General features: G+C 48.6%; 1 protein-coding gene and 1 non-coding gene across 8 annotated transcripts in view; one reads left to right on the top strand and one right to left on the bottom strand.

Annotated features, from left to right (window-relative positions):
* Clec16a (C-type lectin domain containing 16A) overlaps positions 1-21,890 on the top strand; it is a 237,136-nt gene that overhangs the window by 79,513 nt on the left and 135,733 nt on the right. For all 7 annotated transcript variants that reach the window (XM_045161465.1, XM_045161463.1, XM_045161461.1 and 4 more), the window contains 2 exons: positions 6,216-6,348; positions 13,384-13,484. In XM_045161465.1, the coding sequence (XP_045017400.1) occupies positions 6,216-6,348; positions 13,384-13,484 (234 nt within the window). The remainder of the gene's footprint in view (positions 1-6,215; positions 6,349-13,383; positions 13,485-21,890) is intronic.
* On the bottom strand, positions 13,806-13,910 carry LOC123453475. The gene has a single exon (XR_006632854.1). It is a non-coding gene; the product is annotated as a small nucleolar RNA U13 (small nucleolar RNA).

Genomic DNA, 21,890 nt, shown 5'->3' with positions numbered 1-21,890 from the left:
ATGGAGTTCTACTCAGCAGTAAAGAAAGATGAAGTTATGAAATTTTCAGAAAAATGGATGGATCTGGAAAGGATTATACTAAGTGAGGGAACCCAGGTCCAGAAAGCCAAGCGCCACAAGTTCCCCCTCATATGTGGATCCTAGCTACAGATGATTGGGCTTCTGCATGAGAAGGAAAATACTTAGTAGCAGAGGCCAGTAAGTTAAAAAGGAGATATAAAGGGAAGAGAAAGGAAGGGAGGAGGGTACTTAATAGGTTGGTATTGTGTATATGTAAGTAGAATGATTGAGATGGGGAGGTAATATGATGGAGAATGGAATTTCAAAGGGGAAAGTGGGGGGGGGAGATTATTACCATGGGATATTTTTTATAATCATGGAAAATGTTAATAAAAATTGTGAAAAAAATTTAAAAGAAATAAATAATAAAATAAAATAAAACAGCCAGGCATGGTGGTGTACACCCTCAATGCCATCACTCCAAAGGCATAGATAGGAGTGTAGCAGAAGAAATTTAACAAAGAAACCAAACTCAGATGATACTATAAAATACAGTTTCTATGTACAGGCCCTTACTGGGGAGACAGCATGACCCTTGGTCTCCTCCCTATCTATGTAGCTACACCCTGCTTGTATGCTATCTGATTAGTGCAGCCCATGGTACAAATACCCCTGAGCGAACAGCTTTCTGCTCTATATTTGTACTTTCTTATCACTGATTTATTGCTAAGGAATTTTCTGCTCATGCCCCCAAATCATATATCCTTAGAAACTTGTAACCCACCAATAGTATAAAGAACTCATGATGATGTCAGACTGCCTGCCATACTGTCTATAAAACCTCTGAGCCATCAGAGCTCAGTACTCAGACTTTGGAAGTTATTCCCCTGGGTCCATGTTGACATGAATAACTTTTCTGTTTTTTTTTATTTTTTATTTATTTATTTATTTATTTATTTGAGAGCGACAGACACAGAGAGAAAGACAGATAGAGGGAGAGAGAGAGAGAATGGGCGCGCCAGGGCTTCCAGCCTCTGCAAACGAACTCCAGACGCGTGCGCCCCCTTGTGCATCTGGCTAACGTGGGACCTGGGGAAGCGAGCCTCGAACCGGGGTCCTTAGGCTTCACAGGCAAGCGCTTAACCACTAAGCCATCTCTCCAGCCCATGAATAACTTTTCTGATTCTCTACTCTATATCTGATGCCATCTCTGTGTGACTCAGTTTTCCATAACAGGAAGATCTGTGAATTCAAGGCCAACTTGTATCTATAGAGTTGAGTTCTAGATCAGCCTAGGCTATAGTGAGACCCTACCTTGGGAAAAAAAATATATATATATATTCTTTGGCTGTGGTTCAGTGGTAGTGTGCTTGTCTAGCATGTGCATGGCCCTGAGTTAGACCTCCAGTATTCCCAGAAAACTAATTAATAGATGGAGATGGCTTAGTTGGTAAAAAGTACTTAAAAACATGAGTCCCAATCAACTGCCAGCACCCATGTAAAAGATGGGTGCATCTCATTGCCAACTTTTGGCCTCCACCTGCACCTGCATGCACACTTGTACACACCTACACATACACAAAAATATAAAAATAAATTTAAAAATTACTGTACTGTTTTAATTTTTAAATATTTATATTTATTTGAGAGAGTGAGGAAAGGCAGATAGAAGGGGAGGGAGAGAAAGAAGGAGAGAATGGGATACAATGAATGAACTCCAGATGCATGTGCTACCGTGTGCATCTGGCTTGGTGTGCGTACTGGGGAATTGAACTCAGGTTGTTAGACTTTGCAGGAAAGCACCTTAACTGCTGAGCCATCTCTCCAGCCCTTATTTTTATTTTTTTTTATGAATAGTACATAGGATTATATTTAACCTCTTCTCTGCTCCAGAATCCTGATGGTGTCCAGGGGCAGTAAAAGGTTGAAAGGGACTGGAGAGATGGCTTAGTGGTTAAGGCACTTGCCTGCAAAGTCCAAGGATCCGGGTTGGATACCCCAGTACCCATGTGAAGCCAGATACACAAAGTTGTACATGTGTCTGGAGTTTGTTTGTAGTGGCTAGAGGCCTGGCACTCATTCTCTTCCTCTTCTTCTCCCTCCACCCTTGCAAATAAATAAATAATATTTTTTCATAAATATTTATTTATTTGAGAGAGAGAGAATGGGCTCGCCAGGGCCTCCGGCCTCTGCAAATGCACTTCAGATACATGTACCACCTTGTACATCTGGTTTGTGTGGGTCCTGGGGAATCCAACCTGGGTCCTTTGGCCTTGCAGCAAGTGCCTTAGTGCTAAGCCATCCCTCGAGCCCAGTACAATATGTAGTTTTAATGCTGGAAAGGAGACAGCTGCGTTGTGGCAACTTGGCTTCTACTCCAGGCACTGGGACTTGGCTCTTCAACCTCAGGGAGTCCTGGGAGTTGAGTTCCCACCACGTCAGCCAGGCAGGGTGGAGCTGTGCTATGGGTGACCTCCCTGCATGGGGGGAGGCAGAGGCCTGAGGCAAGGAGGAGGCCAGCATCACAGTCCCTGGTAGGCAAATGCCTCTGATAGCATGCTTTGTCACTAAGCGCAAGCAGATGTAAAACTAAGCTTCCATCTCCCAGGAGTAAATTGCATGCATTATAAGGCAGGCAAAGTAGGTAGCTTAAGGGAGAAAAAACAATCAGCCACCCAATGAACTACCTGGTACCCTACTGAGGCTCCTGCACCCCATTCTGGAGAAGCCTGGGGTGGCTGGGAAGGGGCGGGCGCTGAAGGGGGCTAGTGGGACATGGAAGGATAGGAAGAGAACTTTTATAACAACTGCCGCACCACCTTTCCGCCCTACGTGTCTGTTCTGTACTCAGCAGCTTTGTGAACTGACTCCTTGATTTGTTTATTTTTTTAAAAATATTTTATTTATTTATTTGATGGAGAGAGAGGAAGAGGCAGAGAGAGAGAGAGAATGGGTGTGCCAAGGCCTCCAGCCACTGCAAATGAACTCCAGACACATGCTCCCCCTTGTGCATCTAGCTTACGTGGGTCCTAGGGAATCAAACCGGGGTCCTTAGGCTTCGTAGGCAAACACCTTAACTGCTAAACCATTTCCCCAGCCCTTGGTTCTTCAATCACCCTTGTCCTAGCAATCATGTGCACAAAGGAAAGGATTCCTGTGCAGCTAGACTTTCCTTCTAATGTCCTTTAAGATATACACAAAGCTGGGCATGGTGGCACACGCCTTTAATCCCAGCACTCCAGAAGCAGAGCTAGGTGGATTGCCGTGAGTTCGAGGCCACCCTGAGACTCCATACTGTATTCCAGGTCAGCCTGGGCTAGAGTGAGACCCTACCTCAAAAATCCAAAAAAAAAAAAAGATATACACAAAAGGGATGGGAGAGATGGCTCAGTAGTTAAAGGCTTTTGCTTGCAAAGCCTGTTGGCTTGCATTTGATTACCTAGTATCCATGTAAAACCAGATGCACAAAGTGGCGCATGCATCTTGAGTTATATATACAAAAGCATACAGACAGAATGCTTATTCACACATCCTTGGAAAAAAATCACTTGCCAGTTCCTGTGTGATGGCACCCACCCCTGTGGGAGGCTCTGATCTAGCATCTTACTTCAGGTCAGATGGGAAGGGTCAGGGCCTTTCAAGAGTAAGCTTCTGGGCTGGAGAAATGGCTTAGCGGTTAAGGCATTTGCCTGCAAAGCCAAAGGATCCCAGTTCAATTCTCTAGGACCCACATAAGCCAGATGCACAAGGGGGCAAAAGCATATGGAGTTCCTTTGCAGTGGCTGGAGGCTATGGTTTGCCTGCTCTCTCTCTCTCTCTCTCTCTCTCTCTCTCTCTCTCTCCCCCCCCCTTCTTTCTCCCTGTCAAATAAATAAATAAATAAAATATATTTTTAAGAAAAGTGTAAGCTTCTGGGTATCCTGGTCCCATGTGGACATGTCTGGGTGTACTCCTTCATGCCAGAGCCTGCCTACAGACATAACCCTGCTAACAGAGTCTGGGGACAGCAGGGTGAGACACCTCCCCTTGAGGGCACTTTGTGCATATGTCCGTTGTAAACTGTGGGACTGTGGACCACCCCTGCTGTATCACATAGCTGCCACAGCCCACTGCTGGTCCTCCCTGCTGTCAAAACCTCCTACATTGGGCCAGACCAAGGCAGTGACATTGGTTCAGTTAAGAGGTATATGCTGTGTACCTACTCCATGCCAGGCAGGGCTAGGTGCTGGTGACGCAGAGGAGAAGATGAGGTAATTCCACTTGGGAAGCCTGTGAGGGCGGGAGGAAGATAAAATCCTGGTGGCACTGTAAAGTGCAGTCAAAGTGAGGGCAGCGAGAGGACAGATCTGTGTAGAATTCCGAGTGATGTGGAAACTTTGTGCAGTGAGGTCGGGCGTAGCGCAGTGGAAGAGCATGTTGCTGAGCAGGCTTAAGCCCAGCCTGTGCTTAATGACATCTTCCATAGAGCAGTGTGGAAGAAGGAGGAAGAGTAACTTGACTTTGAAGAAGCCCGATGAGCTTTAGGGAAACCTTGAGGGGCACTGAGGACTGACACAGGCATCAGTCATGTCAGCAGTGTGCGCTGTGGCTCTGGTGCTGTGGGAAGGACACCTCCTGTGTGGTCACTCTCTCCAAAACCAATAGCCCCAGCCTAGTAGTCCAAAAAAAAAAAAAAAATAGACAAACGAGTCAAGGGATTCCTCAGAATCTGTAAGCAGGACACTCCTCACAATGTCAGAGTCATCTAAAGCAAGGAAATTCTGAGAAATTGTCTCAAGCCGGCAGAGCCTGAGCATGGAGACTCGGTCTAACAGGACCCAGGGATGGAGAGGGACACGGGGGGCGGGGGAGTGAGCTCTGAACCAAGTATCGCTTGAGTCGATACTCCCCTAGAAAGAGGCAAAGAGAAACTCAGATGGAGGATGACAGAGGCGTCTCTAAGGAGGGAACATTTCAGCTGACCTTCATGGGTGTAAGGCCTGAGATGACCATCGTGTAGGCAGAGAGACTGCCCAAGTTCAGATCCTGCGACAGAAACAGCTTGGGTCATTTAAGAGCCAGTGAGAAGCCTGAAATGGCCAAAGTGTGTGGAGCCAGTGAGGCAGAGAAGCCAGGGGGTGAGGTCAGAGGTGGCTGGGGTCAGGCGTGGAAGACGTCAAGGCCGTATTGTGTGCCATTGCGATGTCATTCTGCATGTGATGAGATGTTGGGAGTATTGTTTAGAAGAGGGCCGTGAGCTAATTTCCATTTACAGTCAGGTGGTGTAGAGAACAAATGAAGACGGCAGGAGGCAGTGGAGGCCACCTGGGAGACTGTGGTGGCCGAGGGGGTGTTTTTGTCCTGTCATCTTTGAGGTGGAGTCTCTCACTGAATATAGAACTGCCCTTTCTTTCGGTCCGATTGGCTGACCTGCAGTTCTCTCTGTGCTTCACACAGGACTGGTGTTAGTAATGCACATGGCCACACCCAGCGCTTTATGTGGATGCTGGGTATGGAAGTCAGGACTGTCCTAGGCCCATTCTTGCATGGCCAGCCATCTTAGCCACTGAGCCATCTCCTGGGCCCTCATCCTGGTCCCTTGTTACAGTGGTTCCCCCATTACATATCCCAGAGATGGAAGAATGTTCCAGCGGCTGCCTCAGCCACATAACAAGAACTCTGACGAACTCCAGGTGTTTTTCTTCAGTGGTTCCTAACTTGTTCTGATGCATACCATGTTTAAGTCAGTTGAGTAAGTTGTTTTTCCTTAATTGGGAAAAAGCCAAAATAAGTTGGCCCACCTCTCTCTGCCTCCCAGAAGTTGTGAGTGGGAATGGAGACAGGAGAGCGAGGCCTCCATCGCGTCCCTGTTTCTGAAGCGTGCACAGCCTGTGAGTGTTTAGTTGTGTTGTGTCTTAACCGGCAGGTCACATCTCCCGAGCTGCCTCTGATCCTTTAGGAAGGACATGTTTGCGGCAACAGTGAAGTATATGATTAAAGTCAGGAAAGAAAACAGACGATTACACTTAGGTTTTGTGGCCCTGTGTCATGGTGGTGCCGACATGGCTGGTGGAGAGAGAGGTCTGGCTGTGCCCTGGGTGCTGCTGGTGTCGGGGTCCCGCGGCTGAGCGTTTGCTTGGTGTGTTCTGAACAGTTCGCACATATTTCACTGTCTGAACTCGAGCGTCTCAGGCCGTGGTGCTGAGTGGCTCACCGGGCCTCCATGTTCGTTGCAGAGATCGAGATGGTGATCATGGAGCGGAGCGCGCTCTCGGAGCTGCCTGCCGGCACCTCGGTGCGGGAGCAGAACACCACGGACGAGGAGAAGAGCGCGGCCGCCACGTGCTCTGCGAGCGTGCCGTGGGACAGGTAGGTGGCGAGTGTCTCGTGGGCGTCCCTCTGCCCACCCGACCTTAATCTTCAACACACGTTCCCTGTCCCCTCTTCTCTAGCCTCTGGCTACTCGGAGGCAATGGCTCACAAAGGACTTGACAGAGCTGGCCCCACACCTTTTGGAAAGAGGCCAGGCCAGGGCTTTGGAGCACGTGGCAGCTGGGCCTATCCAAAGACTATGGGCCCTGCCTCCCTCGGCTGCTCCAGGTGGGGTCCTCTCCAGAGTTAGGTGTGAGGCTCCCGACTTCCTTTGCTCAGCGCCATGGATACCATCATCTGCAGGGCCCTAAGGACTTAGTCAGCATGAACTGCTGCTGCGCTCCACCCTGACCATTGCATGGGTGCAGAATGGTCAGGAGTGATGGCCTGCAAACCTGCCTGTCCCAGACCTTGGCAGTGGAACCTTGCTGCTGGAGTGTCACCTGCATCTCCAGCATGGCAGTGCTCGCAGAGTGTGCACAGGCTGGCTAGAAGCGCCTTCGTTGCAGGGCTGCTTTGTGGCCTGTCAGGTGGCCCCTGCCAGGCTGCCTGCACCAGCCTCCTGTGGACGTGCCGTAGTGTTAGTGCAGGCCCTGGGTGCTCTGTCGCCCGTGACACATTCCCTTTTTGAAGCCTCAGGGTGGGGATGGGAACACCCCTACCCTAGTCACTTAAAGTGAGGCATTGAAGCACATTTTCTTCATTCTTTTCTCCACATATTTCTTGTTTTGTTTGGGTGGTACCTGGGATGGAATCCAGGGCCTGCCTCATGCCTAGGCAGATGCTCTACCATTGAGCTACACTCCCAGTTCTTGTTTTTCCTTTTGTTTGGCAAATGCTTCTGCTGTCTGACAGAGGGGAATAATTTGTAGCAGATGTGCAAGAGCCACTTTTGGCTCTTGTTAAATAAAAAACCTTGGAGTACGTATGCATGGGGCTGTCAGGTGTTGCAACCTATAAAGACTTTTTAAAATTTTGCTTAACAACAAGAACAAAATGTAACTCCCAAGGCCCTGGAAATTGAGGAGGTCATTCTGAGTGTAGAGGAGACCCTTTCCCAGCCCGACACAGCCTTGGTTAGAACCTGACAGGGGAGGGCGCTTAAGCAGATGAGGATGTATGGACTTTTTTGGTTCTGGCTGCTCCTTGTGGTGACGAGTTGGTTCCTACAAGCCAACACATGAGAGCTTGACAGTAAACGGAGCACACATTTATTGTGATGTACTAATACCGTAGCTTTGTGCAAGTCAGAAAAAATATCTATATCTTGCCCCCCCCCGACACAGTTCGACCATAAGAAGCAGACCAGAATGTTCTGTTTGATTATTGGGGTTGCTGACATATTTTTCCCGTGTTTTGGGGAATAGAGGGGTTTTCTTAGAGTTGACAGAGGCTCTTTATATCCTTGGGTGACTATCTGGAGGCTGAAGGCCTGGGGAACTGTAGGACAGGTTCTGCTTGTCCCTGTGCCTAAAAGTCAGGGAAGACGTGGCCAGCTGGAGAGCTGTGTCTTTGCAGAGGGCCAGAGACTGTGACAGCCCTTTCCCCCCACTTCCCAGGTCTGAGGCTAAGTAAGCCAAGGGTGTGGTGGCATTTGTTCCCCAGGACATGAGTTGTCCAGAGACATGGCACAGTCAAAGCTGGACCCAATCCCATATGTGCTGTACTTGACGGGCCCAGTCTGTACTCAGGGTCAAATGGAGACCTCAAAAACCAAAAACAATCAAAGTGACGTTTCTTTTCTCTAAACATACACACACAAAACTTGGCTTGGGCATGGTGGCTTACACGTATAATTTTAGTACTGAGGTAGGAGGATTGCCATGAATAAAAGCCAGCCTATGCTCTAGAGTGAGTTCCAGGTTAACCCAGGCTAGGCTGAGACCTTGCCTCAAGACAAGAAAAGCCTTTAGGGGCTGAGGAGACGGGCTGGTGAGTAAAGTGCTTGTTGTGTATGGGGACCTGAGGTTGGATCCTAGCACCTATGTAAAAGCTAGGCAGGGTGGAGTGCTTGTCATCCCAGCACCAGGGAGGTGGCTGTTGGCTTGCTGGCTGGCTTGTCCAGCCAAGTTGGTGAGCTCCAGGTTCCATGAGAGACCCTGTTTCAAGAAATAGAGGGGAGAGCCAACTAGGAAGACAGCTGACGTGAACACACACACGTACATTCCCATGCATAGGAACACACACAGGTGCACACCACCTGTATACACAAAACAACCCAAAAGACTTTAGAAGAATGTGAACATGAGATCGGTGAAGAAAATGTGAAACTTCTTCACAAGTATAAAAATCTACATGATCCAAGTTGATATTATTTCTTTAAAAAAAATTGGGGGTCTGGTGAGATGGCTTAGTGGTTATGGCATTTGCCTGCAAAGCCAAATGACCTCAGTTCGGTTCCCTAGGACCCATGTAAGCCAGATGCACAAGGGGCGCATGCGTCTGGAGTTTGTTTGCAGTGACTGGAGGCCCTGGTGTGCCCATTCTCTCTCTCAAATAAGTAAATAAAATAAATATTTTTAAAATTTTGTGGATATGTGCGCTTGTGCACGTACATACACACGTGTGGCAGTCAGAGAACAACTTCAGATGTCGTCCTCACCTGTCATCTTCTTTGAGAGTGACTGGGTCACTTGTTCACTGCTGTATATGCCACACTAGCTGGCCCACAAATTTGTGGGATTCTCCTGTGACTGTCTCCCATCTCACCATAGGAGGACTAGGATCATAGACACTTATTCCTGTGTTTGGTTTCTTAACTTGGGTTCTGAGGATTTGAACTCCAGTCTTCACACTAGCATAGCAAGTGCTTTTACCCACTGAGCCACCTCCTCAGCCCCAATTTGATGACTTCTTACAAATGTTTTCAATGCTAGCTTTCTGGGAATTCTGCCTACCCACCTCCCACACCCCTCCCTCCAGGCGTGCTTATTTTTTATTTCTCCTTTATACTATTTAATATCAATCCAAGCATCTTTTTCACTTTATTATTCTTTGAGTAAACAAAATGCTTAGTGGCTTCCTACGACTTCACCTCATGCATAAAACATGGCTCATCCACCCAGCCCTCTCTTGTTATTGTACTTGGTTTTCATATTATTCCCAAGTGGAAATAAAATCCAAACTTTCAAGCAACTGGTTTACAAGAAAATGTTTTCTACTTTCTCCTCTCCCAAGTCTGGCCAAGTTGTTGCTAGAAGCTCTCAGAAACCCAGATCTACATGTGGCAGAGCCATGAATCTGAAAGGTGGACCCCACCCAGACACCAGAGAAGCAGAGGCTGAAAGCCAGTGTTCCCTTGAAGGGCTGTCTTGGAATGTTTGCGTGTCACATGCTTATTTGAAATGTTAAGACAAGTACAGTTTTGTTACTTCGCTTCAGTTTTTTATTGTAATACTTTGTACGGATGGCACATTTGTAGAGTTGAGAATTCCAAGTGGGTTGAAGGTGTAGCTCAGTGGTAGAGTGGCAGGCATGGGTTCTAGCCCAGCGGGGAGCAACAACAAAAACGAAAGGTACAGAACTCATAATGTATGACAGCTCATGCAATGAACAGTCTCAGCCAAACAGTCCCATTTCCCCTGTGCACGTGTGCGTGCGTGAGCGGTGTGGAGTGGGCGCACACATGTCCAGATGTTTGTAAGCCAGAGGAAGCCTTCAGCTCTCAGTTCTTGCCTTTAAGCTCCTTTGAGGAAGGGTTTCACATGGTTCATTGCTGCTTTCGTTACACTAGTTAGCCCCAGCCTTCCAGTGGATTCTCCTATCTCTGCCTCCCTTCTTGCCCGTGGGGATGGCTGGGATTAAAAAATGTCTGTCACGGGGCTGGAGAGATGGCTTAGCGGTTAAGCGCTTGCCTATGAAGCCTAAGGACCCCGGTTCGAGGCTCGGTTCCCCAGGTCCCACGTTAGCCAGATGCACAAGGGGGCGCACGCGTCTGGAGTTCGTTTGCAGAGGCTGGAAGCCCTGGCGCGCCCATTCTCTCTCTCCCTCTATCTGTCTTTCTGTGTCTGTCGCCCTCAAATAAATAAATAAATAATTTTTAAAAAATGTCTGTTACAACTTCTGGATTTTTATGTGGGTACTAGGATTCTGAAACTAAGGCTTATCCCAGCCCTTCATTTCCCCTTTTCATAGCATTGACAATTGTGTATATGTCCTTCTAGGAGTTAAATGCACCCTTGATCACCCACTGGGTATTCTGCTTCCTTAGTTTCAGCTTGGCATTCACAGGGGCAACCAGCAGTGGCTATGGGATCAGACCCTTCTGTCTCCAAACCAGCTCTGTTTATATTCTCTTATCTAGTGTCAAGAAGTCTTGCCAGACTAAGCCCCAGGAAGGGCAGCATTTGGGATGTGAGGTTTCCCCGACTACAACCATTCTAGACACCCTACCCAGAGAGAGTAGGAGAGGAGAGACCTGGATATCCAGTATTTGTCAGGGAATGCTGGGTCAAGAAGTTGCTGAGCCAAGACCCTGCTAAAATAAAGTCATGGGCCTTCCCAGGCCTTGCACTTGAGTCTTTGTAGTCACCCTGCTAGGTTCAAATGCCTTCATATAGATGGGGAAGTCAGGTGGTGAAGGAACTTGCCAGGGAGTTTGTGGCAGGAAGAAGCTGGGTCAGTGTTAGAAGCCAGGCAGTCTGATTCCAGGATTCGTGCTCTTGTTTACGTTGCTGTTCATGCCTTGCGCAGTGGCATGGCTGTATGTTGTGGTTACCTTCTCATGGCTGGTACAAAGCACTCAACCAAAAGCAGCTGATAGGAGGAAAGCAGTTTATTCTGGCTTACGGTCTGGAGGGGAAGCTCCATGATGGCAGGGGAGCGTGGCATGAGCAGAGGCTGGACATCACCTCTGCCAAAGCAGGTGGAACACTGGAGCGTGAGAGTGGGTTGAACCCTGGCAAGGTAAAGCTGCTGCGGGACCCCTAAGCCTGCCCCCAACAGCGCACCTCCTAAAGCAATGCTCCCGTTCCAAAACGCCATCATCATGCAACCAAGCATTGAGAACACATGAGTTTGTGGAGTATAGCTAATTCAAGCCACCACGTTTTGCCTCTGGCCCCCATAAATTGATGATCATCCATGATGTAAAATGTATTGTATTCAGTCCAACTTTAAAAGTCCCCATAGTTTTTATTAATCCCAACACTGCTCAAACATCCCCATAGTCCAAAGTCTCTTAACCATGAGCCTGTAAAAACATCAACAAAATGGCACAGTGTAAACATTCACATTGCAAAAGATGGCAGCTGAGCGTGGTGTCGCACACCTTTAATCCCAGCACTTGGGAGGCAGAGGTAGGAGGATTGTTGGGAGCTCAAGGCCGGTGTGAGACTACATAGTGAACTCCAGGTCAGCCTGGGCTAGAGTGAGACCCTACCTCTTGAAAAACAAAATACGACAACACTAACAAGATGACATTGGTCTTGTCTGAAACAGAAAGGACAAACATCAAACCCTACATCTCTAGCCAGTGATGAAGTCTCTCGGGTTCCAATTCTGTCCCTCCAGCTGGGCTACGTACTGCTAGAGGAAAACTCTCCCAAGCTGACAGCTCCCTGTGAACGTCATGCAGCAGTCCTGGTATATCCACAGTATCTTTGGCGCAAGCCATGGCTCATCCATACCATGACTCCATCAGGCTGCCGTGCAGGGAATCCAGCAAGCCTCCTTTATATCATCCAGCAGCCATTTCCAAAGAACAAAACCGCACTGTATATCCAGTGACCCTTTCTTTACAGCAAAGTGGGCTACAAAATTTGTTAATCCAAAGAGGAATAAAGCTGACTTTGAAGAGCAGGACACTCCTTCGGCCTTCAGGGTTTTATGTTCAAGAGTCAACATTTTCCTGCTGTCCCAGTGTAGAACAACTAGCGTAGTCTCAATGGTTATAATCTCTAAACAGTCACAGGGGACTGGCCGCTGTCTTCAGCCTGTAACTTCATTTCTTTCCGTGCCATATCCTTCTGCTCACATCAGTCCATTTCTCTGCAATGCAGCTGTGCACAAATTCTTAGGACACAGGACAAGCACAGCTAGCCTCTCACACAAGCTGCCTCTAGCTTAGTTAAAGCTCTTTTTCTCTTCATAAGCCAAGCCTCACAGTCCACAGTTCTTACTGTAGTTAGGTCTTTCATCTCTGACCAGTGTCATCCATCAAACTCTGCCTTAGCACTGTGCAAGACGTCTCTTAATCCAAGGTTTCATATCCTTCCACAAATTAGTTCCAAAAGGCCAAAAGCCACATAGTCAGATTTCCAGCAGCAACGACCCCACTTCTCAATATCAGTTACTGTTGTAGTTACCCTCCCATTGCTGGCATAAAGCGCCTGACCAAAAGCAGCTGGTGGAAAGAAAGTTGTTTATTTTGGCTTACAGTCTTGAGGGGAAGCTCCATGATGGCAGGGGACAGCATGGCATGAGCAGAGGCTTGTCATCCTCAGGTGGCAAACAGCAACAGGAGAGTGAGCTGAACACTACCATGGGGGAGCTGGCTATAACACCAATACACCTGCCCCCAGCAATACACCTGCTCCAGCAAGGCTCCACCTCCAAAATTGCCATCACCTGGGGCTCAGACATTCAGAACACATGAATTTATAGGGGGCATCTAAGTCACACCACCACAGTGTCTCATGCTGCTCTTTTCTTCATTCTGTCCTTCATTCCTTTGAAGTGATGGTGTCTGTCTGTCTGTGCTCGCTCTGTTCGCATGGGAGTACCAAGGAGCAGGGACTTTGTACCGGTGATCCCTAGGGTGGCAGGCACCCAGTGAATGACTGTTGAGTGACTAAGTGATCTATTCTTTGGTCAGTTTCCTCTCTGGATAGCAGCTTTCCATCTCTCCTCTGTGTGGATGTCCCCAGTGTTTGACGCCAGAGAAGACACACACTGGACTCAGCACACACCAGTGCCTTGTAGGGCACAGAGACGTGGCGGGCAAGAGCAGCTGGCCCCCGTGGTGAGGCGGGAGGGGGAAGATGCACACTGTGTGCCAGTGTGTGCTCACGCTCTCTCCCTTGTCTGTTTCAGACCCTTCCTGGATATGGTGTACCACGCCCTGGACAGCCCTGACGATGATTACCATGCCCTCTTCGTGCTCTGCCTCCTGTATGCCATGTCTCACAACAAAGGTAGGCATGCGCCAGACTGGGTGGGCCGCTCTGTTGGCAGCAGCTCGCCTCCCCTGCATGGGTGCTTTGGGGAGGAATTTCCTTGCTGGCCTCCAGGGCAGCCTCCCACAGAGCTTCTCTTCAGCCTGGCTAGAATTTAGAATTTCTCAGGTGTTCTTCTATTTCTTTTCCTCTTTGCTGTGCATGTATGGTGTGGTGACGTGCGGGTGTGGTGTGGTGCCTCGGACACTTGCCTGTGGCAGGGGGTGCTCTCTTACAGTCGCCCCAGGGGAATGTCAGGTGTCTTCTGCCCAGTCTTCTTTCTTTCTTTCTTTTTTTTCACGTCAGACGGGTTATGTGCCAGAGCGTAACAAGGTTTAGTGGGAGGCACACGTCACGCAAGAGCGTGAACACCCAATCATCACGCTTATGAACCAATAAAAGGATCCCCAGTCTTATTTCTAATCAGAGGCTCTACTGATTCCTCAGCTAGTGGGGCTCCAGCCATTCTTGAGTCTCTGCTCCCCTGTGGGACTGGGGTTTCAGGCACGTGGGGCCATACCCAGCCATTTACTTGGGATCTGGAGATTCAAACTCTAGCATTCTCGGGCCCCTATGCTTGAGCAAGAAGTACACCTAACCAGTGAGCCATCTCTCCAGCCTCTCAGGTGTTTTTCTTTTTTTTTTTTCTTTTCACAATTTTTTTTAACATTTTACATGATTATATAAAATATCCCATGGTAATACCTTCCCTTCCCCCCCCTGCACTTTCCCCTTTGAAATTCCATTCTCCATCATATTACCTCCCCATCTCAATCATTCTACTTACATATATACAACACCAACCTATTAAGTACCCTCCTCCCTTCCTTTCTCTTCCCTTTATATCTCCTTTTTAACTTACTGGCCTCTGCTACTAAGTATTTTCCTTCTCACGCAGAAGCCCAATCATCTGTAGCTAGGATCCACATATGAGGGAGAACATGTGGCGCTTGGCTTTCTAGGCCTGGGTTCCCTCACTTAGTATAATCCTTTCCAGATCCATCCATTTTTCTGCAAATTTCTTAACTTCATTTTTCTTTACCGCTAAATAGAACTCCATTGTATAAATGTGCCATATCTTCATTATCCACTCATCAGTTGAGGGACATCTAGGCTGGTTCCATTTCCCAGCTATAATAAATTGAGCAGCAATAAACATGGTTGAGCACGTACTTCTAAGGAAATGAGATGAGTCCTTAGGACATATGCCTAGGAGTGCTATAGTTGGGTCATATGGTAGATCAATCTTTAGCTGTTTTAGGAACCTCCACACTGATTTCCACAATGGCTGGACCAGATTGCATTCCCACCAGCAGTGTAGAAGGGTTCCTCTTTTTCCACATCCCCGCCAACATTTATGATCCTTTGTTTTCATGATGGTGGCCAATCTGATAGGAGTGAGATGGAATCTCAATGTAGTTTTAATCTGCATTTCCCTGATGACTAGTGACGTAGAACATTTTTTAGATGCTTATATGCCATTCATATTTCTTCCTTTGAGAATGCTCTATTTAGCTCCATAGCCCATGTTTTGATTGGCTTATTTGATTCCTTATTATTTAACTTCTTGGGTTCTTTGTATATCCTTGATATTAATCCTCTATCAGATATATAGCTGGCAAAGAATTTTTCCCATTCTGTAGGTTGCCTCTTTGCTTTTTTCACTGTGTCCTTTGCAGTGCAAAATCTTTGTAATTTCATGAGGTCCCAGTGATTATTCTGTACATCTAGCTTACTTAGATTCTGGGGAATTGAACCTTGGTCCTTAGGCTTTGCAGGCAAGCACCTTAACTACTAAGCCATCTCTCCATCCCCTCAGGTGTTTTCTCTATGGACCAAAGCCACAGGCACTGGTGACTCAGGCACTGTGGGGAAAGGTTTGAGTGTGGCTGCCTAGACCAGTGAGACTGGCTTCATTGTGTGGCTTTCTGTAGACGCCTTTCTGCTTCACAACTGACTTAGCCAACGACCACTTTCCTAACACCCAGGTGAAGCCAGTCAAATGGTGACCTTGGTTTTGTTATTTATAGTACTTGGTGTTCTTGCTGTGGGTTTGGAGCTAAAATAGACTGCGGGCGGGGGTAGGTTTCCCTTCTGAAGAGAGGTGTGGTTCTCCCTGCTGCGGCTGCGTAGTTCCCGCGGAGCCATGATTCACCGACCACGCTTCCTTCCCTCCCTCGGTGCTCGGTGCCCGCTGTTGGGAGAGCCCTTTCTTGTTGCCCACCTAGCCCCACCTAGCCATGCTTGGAAGCTTCTACGTGAACATCTCTTCAAAGAACTCAGGACTTCCTCCTAGCCTTGGCATAGATGACAGTGTCAGTAAGCATATTACAGGGGAAGTGGAAGCGCTGTTTTAGTAAGACAGTCCCTGGCTAGCTAGAGACATTGGAGCACAGCACACCAAGCACTCACTTACCCTCCAGTCATTGCTCATGAGAATGGAATCAGTTTTCCTCTCCTGAGACCATCTTGACAGCTGTGTTCTATGTAAATCATTGTGCCCACGGTGTATCAGATCTAGGTCCCCTCTTCCTCAGCACTTCATTTCTGCCCCTCCATCTCCCTTGGCTCTGAGGATGGAGCGCAGAGCCCCACCATGCTTGTCAGATGCTCTACTGCTGAGCTTCACCCCAGTCCCCCAGCTTGAGTCTCCACAAAGAAGCATGGTGGGCCGGGGCTGGTGGCACATGCCTTTAATACAGCACAGAGGTAGGAGGATGGTTGTGAATTCGAGGCTAGACTGGGACTACAGAGTGAGTGCCAGGTCAGCCTAGGCTAATGAGATTCTACCTCAATAAATAAATAAAGAGTTAATTAATAAAAGAAGCAGGACAGGCTCCATTCTCTGCTTAAGTTCTCTTCCTCAGTCTCCTTCCCTTCCCTGGCTTCTGTAATCGCCTCCAGTTCTGACTCATCACCAGGCACAAAGACACCCTCTGGTACTGGTGGCCAACAGGTGGCAGGCTCTACAGTTGAGGTTGCACCCTCCCCCACTGTTCCAAGGAACACCTTGGAGCCACCTTGAAACACTGCATTCACTTCCTGCGGGTTCTGTTTCAGTGGGCAGGTTGACATTGCCAACAGGAGTTGAAAGTGTCATGACTGTTAGCCAGCTGTGTGCTGGTTTGTCGGGTCTCCCCGCCTGGCCTATCTACTGATCAGCTGACTCTTGGGGTGCCTGGGGCTGGCTGTAAACCGGCATGGAGGTAGGACTGAGGCAGAAGCAAGTGAGGTTTGGCTGCTATTCCTGTGCTCATTGTCTCAGGCCTGCTGGTTATTGTTCTCAGCAGGATCAGGGCTTCCTTGACGTAGACCAAGACCACTTTGCTGTGTGCTTTCCATTCAGGAATCACAGTGCCTCCCACCGCCCGCTCCCAACCTCCTGTACTTTCCATCCTCCTGTGTCTGTCACGTGGAGGATCTAGACAGTGCCACCTCTCCTCCTGTGTCTGATTCCTAGAACTCCCTTCACACACTCTTGGACTAGGCATCCATACATTTCTATGTAGCAACGGGTCTATTTAGTGGACATAACCTGGAACAACTGTCAGGCCACATTCACTGAATGAATAATGTTCCTGAGGTTGCAAGCAACTGAAAGTCCCTCTCCTTGAGGGAAGCCAAAAGAAAAGGGAATGTCTTTAAGAAGGCCTCTGGGCAGCTCACAGGATTCAAGAAGTCCTTGAAAAGCTTGGGGAAGGGCTGGCAGTGACTAGCTCTGGTGACCTCATGTGCAAACATTCATAGGCCTTCCTCCAGGCCTCTGATTTGGTCCCAGCATATCCTCGGCTGGGAGTCTGTCAACATTCTAGTTTCAGATTCTTGTACATGAAATCCAGTGAGTGTAGATTGAGGTGTGTCCAATTCTGAAATTGTCAGCGCTGGCTGGGAGACAGGGTCACATAGTCCATATCTAGTCTTAGGGCGCAGCCTTGTGTCTAGGACTTAAGATCAGGAGCTTGTTGGGAAGCCCAGTAACCCTTGCTGGCACCAACACAGCCACCTGTTCCCAAGAGCCTCTTGGCACTCACTTGGCAGTTGTGCCCACTCTTTTCTCTTCTCGGCATCACCACCTGTGGTATTTCTGCTTCTTTATCAGGGTTCCTCCCAGAAATCACCTTCTTAGAAGTTCTCTAGTCCCGCCAGGTGACATGACCTCTGGGTTAATACCATCTAATGTGACACTTTATACACATTGCTGGATTTGATCTGCTAAGGTTTTGTTACTTTTTTTCTTTTTTGGAGAGCATGTGTCATTCATATGTCCCACTCTTTGTGTGGCTAAGGATGACCTGAACTTTTGATCTTCCTCCCTCTGCCTCCCAAGTACTGGGATTATAGGCATGACCACCACACCTAGCTTATGCAGTGCCAGAGATGGCATGCTAAGCAGGCACTCTGCCAGCTGAGTTCCATGCCAGCCCCCACTGGTAAGGGTTTCTGCCTCCATGTTCATGAATGATACAGGTCTTCAGTCTTCTCTCGTGTTGGCCTTTGCTCTCTGGCTCATGGGATGACTTGGGAAATCCTCTCCTTCTTGGGTTCCTGGGAGCTTTGGAAGAACGAGATTTATTCTTTTTTCTTCACATACTCCTTAAACCAGCGAGGCTCTGTGAAGGAAATTTCTGTAAGGGAATTTTTTGTTGTCGTGAGGCAGGCTACCCAGCCTAAGCTGGCCTCAAGCTAGCAATCCTCCTGCCTCCTTTTCCCAAGTGCTGGGGTTATAGTTGTGCCCCACCACACCCAGCTGAAGGAACGTTTTTTGGGGGGGGCGAGGGTTGAGATAGGGGCTCACTCTGGCCCAGACTGACCTGGAATTCACTGTGGAGTCTCAGGTTGCCCTCGAATGCATGGTGATCCTCCTGCCTCTGCTGCCCCAGTGTTGGGATTAAACGCGTGCGCCACCACACTGGTATGTTTTTAAGGACTCAGTTTCTTCAGTGGGGCTATTGAAGCTTAGCTGTTTCTTCATGAGTTTTGGTGATTTGTATCTTACAAGGAATTTGTTATTTTATCTAAATTGTAAGCTGTCAGATACACTGTCATAAACTTATTCATAATATTCATTCATTGTGCTATGAATGTTGTCTGCAGGTCTTTGTATGGATATATAGTTCAGTTCCTTTTCTCTTAGGCAGATACCTAGAAAGAAAATTGGAGAACCACATGGAAGGCATGGGATTGCCTTTGTAAAGGTTTTAGTTGGACATTGCCATGTATACCCGTGATCCCTGGACTCTGGAAATGAAGGCAGGAGGATGGTGAATTTGAGGCCAACCTGGGCTACAAGACTCAGTCTCAAAACTAGCAAATGAACATGCACTTTTCTAAAGGAGCTGCTCGTCCACTTTCCACATGCCTGTGCAGTTTTACACACTACCACCCGGGCACGGGAGCTCAGTTTCTTCATTCCTTTACCTGCCTCCTCTGTAAGGAACAGGCCCTCTGTGACAGGTAGACAGGCTCTGGGAATAGCAGGCAAGCTCCTCATTGGTTGGGAGCTGGACTTCGGGGCCTGGAGCTGTGCCACGGAGAGAAGCCTGCTTTGCACGTGTGTCCTGCCACGTCTTCCTGCAGTGACGTCCCCAAAGACCCCATCTCCTGTGCCGCCTGTAGAGCCGCCTCTCTTCTCGGGAGCTGCTTCTTAGGAACTGTCTATTCACATGAATTCAGTCCCTTCTTCCACTTCCTGAGAATGCCAGTCATGTGTTGAGTCATTCACAATTACTCCATTTACCTATCAGAAAATATTTCTAAGGTCTCTATTAGATCCAAGCTCTGTGATCAGTACTGGGGCCGCATGGGTTGGGTAATTGGCTCAATAGAGTTTGCCTAGCAAGCATAAGGCCTGAGGTTCGGCTCCGTCACTGGAAATAAACTACTGGGGATCCAGTGACTAATCAGTCAGACGTGTTTGTACAGTCTGCATTCTGATGGGAAAGACAGACAGCTACTAGCCAGTGAGGGCAATAATTCCATACAGTGGACAGTGAGGCGAGGAAAATAAAATAGGGAAGAGATGAGGCAGGCTGAGGGCAGAGGTGACCATGAGAGGTGGCACAGGCTTGATGAGCTGACCGAGCAGGGCAAGAGCGGCAGGAGAAGAAGAGGTCAGTGTCGACACACAGCACGGGTGCAGAGTCATCCTGGCAGGAGCGCTGACCCGAGAGGGTCTTGGGCTGTGTTCCATGCAGTAAGAAGGTGTGAAGGGTTTTGGTAAACCAGGGTCATCAAATCTGGACAGGGTCTATATGTTTGCCTTCTTTTGAAAGGGACCATGTGTCTGAAATAGCACTTGGTCCAAAACACGAGGTCAAGAAGATCATGAGCAACCTCCTCAGGGACTCAGTGAACAAGCCTGGCAGTGCCCTCGGCTTGGGGGCCCCGGTCAGTCCAGCCAGAAGACTTGAGCTTCAGGGAGGCATGAGCAATGTAAGGAGGTGGGCCCTAGAGGCCACTCAGTGGATGTTTGCTGAGTGCTTGCTAGGTGCAGGATACTGTTTGTAGGCACTGAAACGAGTTAGATCAGTCACCCAAGTAAATAAGGAGAGAAACTGTGATGGGGCAGGGAAGAAGGAAATGAGCATGGTGGAGCCAGGTGATCAGTGCTGGCGGAGGCAGCTCAGTAGGGTTACTGGCCAGGGAAGCCAGGGAACGCTGCTCTGATGAAGAAACTTAACCAAGGCCTGAAGAGTGACCAGGAGCTGGCCCTGCAAGGCCCAGTGCAAATGTGCTCCAGGCTCCGGGCCTGTAGTGGAAGAGGACTTGGAATTGAAAGCAGAAGGCAGGCCAAAGTGAACTTGGCCAGAGGAGCAGGGGACCAGATCAGAAAGGACCTTGGGGCCATGCAAAGTGCAGTAGGAATGACTAGAAGATTTTTAAGTAGGAAAGTGACGTGGTCAGACCTCTGGCTACTGGGTGGAGAGCAGATGAGCGTGGGCAGAGGAGTGACCTTGAAGAGGGAGGCTGGGAGACTGTCAGGAAGCTGTTGCTATAGTCCCTAGATAATGTGGGTTGGATTGGGTTGCTGGCGGTCCAGAGGAGGGAGCTGGAAGGACCAGTGATAGGTTTTAGAACTAGAGCCCAGATGTGCTAATGGGCTTGCAGGGGAGCTGAAAGACAAAGTGGGAGTCAGGGAGAGGCTGCATCAGTGATGACTCCCACAGGGTGCCTAGAGGGCCATATGGTGTCATTCACTAAGAGGGAGATAGGACAGGCGTGGGGCTGGAGAGCAGCTTCCTACTTGGGCGGGTGGGAGATCTGAATGCTGCTCAAGTTCCTGACCCTCATCACTAACACGACAAGAAGTGTTGAGAACCAGCAGGAATGGGCCATGAAGCAGGTTTAGAGAACGTGGAAAGTTCAAGCTTGACACCCAGGAGCCAGGTCCCTTGGGGATGCCACATAGGAGATATCCTGTGGGCACAGGGACGATGTTGGGTGGGGTTTGGTGGGTTAGTTGCACATTCTGGTGATCTACAGCCTCTTTTCCAGATCCTTCTCCGTGAAGCAAGCCCCTGAATGAGATAGTCTCTTCCCCATAGATTTTTTTTTTTTTTCCCTCATAAGGTATTTTCAACATAAAAGCCATGTTAATAGAAACCAAATGTGAGCTCAGGCCTTCCAGTAAATCATAATAGACTAGATGCTGCAATGAAGCAAGCAGCCCACAGTGGAAGGACGGCCTGGTGGAGGAGGGCGGGGCCGAGATGCAGCGTGGCCACATCGTGAATTCCGGTTCATCTCTGTCATAGAAAATGCAGCCTTTGCTTTGGGTCCAATCTTCAGAGCCCAGTGGGCCTGGGGTGGAGGTTGTGCTTTGGAAACCACCCCTCTCCTGCCCCTTCCATTTCCCCATTTCTCCAGGGGGCATCCTGGACTTTTGGGTTGATTTTGATTTTGTTTTGTTTTGTTTTGTTTTGAGACGTTCCTGGAACATGACTGAGAGGTATGAGAAAGACTGAAAGGCAGGACCCGCCTCCTGAAGGTTTGGTACCTTCCCACTGGTGCTGCCGGCTGGCGGCCAGGTGTTCAAGCACTTGAGCCAGTGGGGGATGTTTTACTTTCAAACCATGTCTTTTCTTTGGGTTCTTTGAATTAGTTAGTTGGGAGTTCCCCAATCCTGGATGGAGGGGAGAAGACACCAGTTCTGATTCCTGAGCATCGCAGCTGTGACCCTGGGTCCCATCCCACACATCCAGCGGCTGGCAGGAAAGGAACAAGGAAACTGGCCTGCTGGAGGTTGGAGGGAGAAAGCCTGTGATCTACTGTGACCTGCTGAAGTCATAATGAGGAAGGCTGTGGTATACTGTGACCTGCTGAAAGTTGGAAGGAGAAAGCTTGTGATCTACTGTGACCTGCTGAAGTCAGAAGGAGGAAGGCTGT

The sequence above is a fragment of the Jaculus jaculus genome, chromosome 11, assembly GCF_020740685.1.
Source record: "Jaculus jaculus isolate mJacJac1 chromosome 11, mJacJac1.mat.Y.cur, whole genome shotgun sequence".
Lineage (NCBI taxonomy): Eukaryota > Metazoa > Chordata > Mammalia > Rodentia > Dipodidae > Jaculus > Jaculus jaculus.
This window is presented reverse-complemented; position numbering and strand designations above follow the sequence as displayed.